Source organism: Galeopterus variegatus, unplaced genomic scaffold (assembly GCF_000696425.1).
Source record: "Galeopterus variegatus unplaced genomic scaffold, G_variegatus-3.0.2 Scaffold6218, whole genome shotgun sequence".
Taxonomy (NCBI): Eukaryota; Metazoa; Chordata; class Mammalia; order Dermoptera; family Cynocephalidae; genus Galeopterus; species Galeopterus variegatus.
Genome location: NW_007732329.1, coordinates 18171 through 22573, shown reverse-complemented (window position 1 = coordinate 22573; position 4403 = coordinate 18171). Strand labels below are relative to the sequence as shown.

Sequence of the window (4403 nt, the reverse complement as noted above, 5' to 3'; positions counted from 1 at the left end):
CTGAGCCAGCAACTTGCCATGCCACAATTCTTATCTTGCAACAGAGACTTATACCCTGAGGGAAATTTCCAGTCGTCTGCAAGGTCAATATTTGAAACTGCAAGGCTTTGGAAAACCAGGCCCTGTGAAGTACATATGCTTTATAGTATATTCCACACTTTATCATTAGTAAAACATTCCTTACAACAGACTTCATTTCTTATCATGACACCACATTAGGGATCACTGGCTTGAACAGCTTATAAATGTTTTTTTTCCTAGCCTCAAGGATCAAGAATCCTCTGATTTGTCCAAGGTCTGGGTAACTTCCTATTCTTAATTTAATAGTGAGAAATCATTTTCACTACCCAGATCCAAAGTTGTACCCAGAATTATCACAGGAATTTTAATATCCAGATTTTGAATGTGTAAACAATTTGTATAAACATCTTAAATAAGCATCTGATCATTTCTTTATCCCCAGATGACATCTCCAAACAGATGGACTGTTTCCAGCTACAATAATATCAAAGCCCAATTGTTCCTTTGAATGTTTTTGAATCTGTATTCCCATATTGAACAATAAAGTATCTTTCTGTAATTCAAACTGATTGAATGTAAAATACAAACTATGGTCATGCAAAAGAGAGAAAGCACAACATTCTTGGAGCCTTCCACCAGGCTGGAATTATGATTTTATAATCCAGATGTTTATCTCCCACAGAGATGCCTTTTATACAAACAAATTCATATAACAACGCACAAATCTTCCAGAATTGATATTGGTCCTCTCCTGAGTCAGTTCATACAACTGCTCTTGCTTCATCCCGCTCAAACAGAAACAAGCCAGCTTGAATTTTATGTCCCAAAAAGCAGCTTTGAATTATTAACTTCAAGGGGAAAATCAGTGCTGAGTTCTCATTTTTATTTTAGCAGCATTATATTTTTTTAAGTAGGTCTTTGGTCATTACTGTCAGTATAACTATTTCCCCTTAAGCAATTGTCAAAAACCTCAAATGGGCTTTATAACCAATTTAATTCCTGTATCCCCGCATATCAATGCAAAAAATTAAATCCAATTAAAAATTAACTCTTTATACATCGATGCAAACATTCATTCAAGTATGAAACAAATATCTAAATGTAACAGAATTTACAAACACAAGGCTATACTGTAAACCTCATCTTTCAAAATAGTTAAGTTACTTATTTGCCCAAAAGAGAAAGCTAAGTCCCTCAGGATAATGAATCCAGTCAAATGAGCCAGTTCTTTCAACACAACTTGACAGTTTAGGATTATTAGTGTCATGGCATCCAATGTTCTTTTTTTTTATTGGCTAAATATGTATTTTTTCTAACCAAAGCATCTGACATGAAAGTGCTATTCATATCTTTTCTTCCTCATGATCATCATGACAATCTTACGAAGAAAAAAAATCAGAGCAAGAGAGGGGTGCAGGGAGCCAGTGTAGCTAAGTAGTCAAGAGCTCTGGCTTTGGAGTCATCATTCCTGGGTACAAATGTTGGCTCTTCCACATTCTTCCTTTGTGACTCTGGGCAAGTGTCTCCCTGTCTCTCTGCTTTGTTTTTTTCTTACCTATAAAATGGGGATAATGATAGTACCTGCCTCCAAATGGGGTGGTTCCATGAGAGGATTTGGTGAAAAGTGCCTATGAAATACCTAGTCAGAGGCTGGCCCATAATAAACTCTCAGTAAATGTTAGCTACTGGCATTATTTTTCTTTTTATCATCATCACCATCATCATCTTTCTTTAAATGGTGATGTAAACATCATCATGTATAGTAATAAACATGGCAGTCACAAAGCCTATGATTTCAAAGATATTAATGCTTTCAACATGGTTCAAATCGGTAGCCCCAGGGTAATCCAGCTTAGCTGGATCACATGAATTATAGGTATATGTTCACTTAATACACAGGATATGGCAAAAATAGTGAAGATACAAATTCCTTATTGAGAATCACAATTTTCAGCAACATTTGTTGTAAAAATACCTATGAATATTTTGCGCTTTCCCCCTTGACCCAGAAAGCCACAGAATTGAATCTTTCTATGTAAGAAGTAGCAATTATGGGGAAAATCGCACTGGACTGGGGTGTAGGAAACTTGAAGCCCTGGTTCTGCCACTGGCTGTCACTGTATGATTCTGGAAGAGCCCCTTCCTCTCTTTGAACCTTTACTCCAACTTCTGATATGTCCTCTCCCTGCTGCAAAGAGAATGAGATGATGTGCTGGTCAATCCTTTGCAAATAGTAAAGCACTGGTAAGAATGCAAGGAGTTGGGGACACATTCATCCACGTAAAGGTCTGCGTGTTATTTGCAGTTACACTTGTGAGGAAAAGTTAACATACGTGTTTTCTTTCTTCTCTATTTACAATCTGTTACCCGTATTTTGATTTGTCTCAGGCTGAAGAAAAGAAAGTTCCTGAGAAAACTCTTCAGACCCCACTTCTGCCTTCCCCTGTGGCGGATCACGTGAAGTGTAACATTTTGAAAGCCCAGTTGGAGAATGCTTCCCGAGGGAATGTCCAGGTGCGTGGAGCAGGTGCATTCCTGTGATTTCATGTTACAGGATTTCCCGAATGCAGAAAGAAAGAGGCATCCAAGGACAGAGATGCTGTGTCAGTCAGGGTCCAGGCAGGAGATAAGAACCACACCTGGAGTGCAAACCGAGATTGTATTACAAAGAATGATTAATTGGTGTATGTTCTTTTGTATCCTTTTTTTTCTTCTGGTGGCTGACCAGTATGGGGATTTGAACTCTTGACCTTGCTGTTATCAGCACCATGCTCTACTGAGTGAGCTAATCAGCTAGTCGAGGTATACAGTTCTTAATTAGCTATGTGAAAGGGCAAGAAGAGAACTCAAAGGCAGCAGTTCTCAAATGTCAGTGTGCACAAGAGTCACCTGGAGATCTGGGCCCCATCCCCAGAGACTCAGTAAATTGGGGTGGGGGCTCAAGAATCTGCATTTCTCAGGAGCTCCCAGGATGACACATTGAGTCACACACTCTAAGGTACCAGAGGTAGCAAATGCAGGCAGCTCTTTCCATCCTTGCAGCTGAAGAAATAAACATGCTGTAAATATGAAAACTTAGACTCTTAAAGGAGGAGCCCCAGGGAAATGAAACTCAGACTTCTGAGCAGGGGTCCCTGTGGCCAGTGCTGGTGTCTCTGAGCTTAGAGGATGAGCCCCAAGGGCCAGACCCAGACTCTGAGGAGGGGGCACCAGCCGGCTGGTGCTGATATGTCTGAGGTGAACGCCATAAAGTTGGATCTGCCAGTGGTAGAAACTGCAACCAGATTCAGCTGCAGCTACAGGAGGAACTGCCGCTGCCGGGGTGAAGAAGCGAGAAGGCTGGGCTGATGTGCAAGAGCAGGAGGCAGACAGGAAGGAGCAAGCCCCTCCCCACTAGCGCCCCCTATTAACAGAACCTGTCATAGAGCCAGCTGGCAAAGCAGAAACGGGGTTTGCAGGCTCCCAGCCCCAGATCCACCAAGTAGAAGGTTCAAAGAGTAGGTTTGGAGATGAGATGATGATTTAACAAAAATTCCCCCATAAATTCCCCCACTCGTGCTCATAACAGATATCACTGCTTGACCACTACACTCTTTCTCTCTGACCCTAAATGCAGCCTCAGAATCATTTTCTACATGGTGTGCCAAGGAGACACCACCAGTTAATGAGAGTTGGAACTCAAGTAGAAACCCGTTTGCAATCCTGCCCTGGACACATATTAAAAGCTACAGTTGTCCATGATTTCATTAGAGAAATATTTAACTTTGCCAAGGATAAAGTAAATATTAAGTGATCTCTTATATTATTATTTCCATTTTCTGTATATAGCAATCTGAATAATTTAGGTCTTTCCAGAGCATACCATGAAAGACAAGAGAAAGTTTACAAATTTTTTCCATTTTGAGGTTGTGATGTAAACAGGAAGCAGTAAAGTATAGAACACAAGTTTTTTTTTTTTTTTTTGTCTTTTTCCGTGTCCGGCAACGGATCGCAACCCTCAGTGCCCCCCCTCAGGATCGCAACCCTCGGCGTTGCTCCCGCGCCTCACTCAGCCAGTGAGCGGGAACCGGTCTGTATGTGGGATCCGAACCCTCGGGCGGGAGCGCCGCTGCACTTCCCAAGCGGCGCACTATCCAGTGTGCCACCGGGCCGGCCCTAGAACACAAGTTTTAAAGTCAGATCATCTGGGTGTAAATCTTGATCTACCATCGGGAGCGCCGCCGCACTTCCCAAGCGGCGCACTATCCAGTGTGCCACCAGGCCGGCCCTAGAACACAAGTTTTAAAGTCAGATCATCTGGGTGTAAATCTTGATCTACCACTGATCACCTTAATCTTGTTTGTCATCCTCCCTGAGGCACAGTTTTCTCACATTTTGTAAAA

The 4403-nt window shown here is 41.8% G+C and overlaps 1 protein-coding gene across 1 annotated transcript in view; it reads left to right on the top strand.

Moving 5' to 3' along the window:
- LOC103605990 (band 4.1-like protein 4B) overlaps window positions 1-4403 on the top strand; it is a gene marked incomplete at both ends in the record, with an annotated part of 97451 nt that overhangs the window by 79454 nt on the left and 13594 nt on the right. The window contains one exon of the mRNA XM_008590586.1: window positions 2410-2535. Within this exon, the coding sequence (XP_008588808.1) occupies window positions 2410-2535 (126 nt within the window). The remainder of the gene's footprint in view (window positions 1-2409; window positions 2536-4403) is intronic.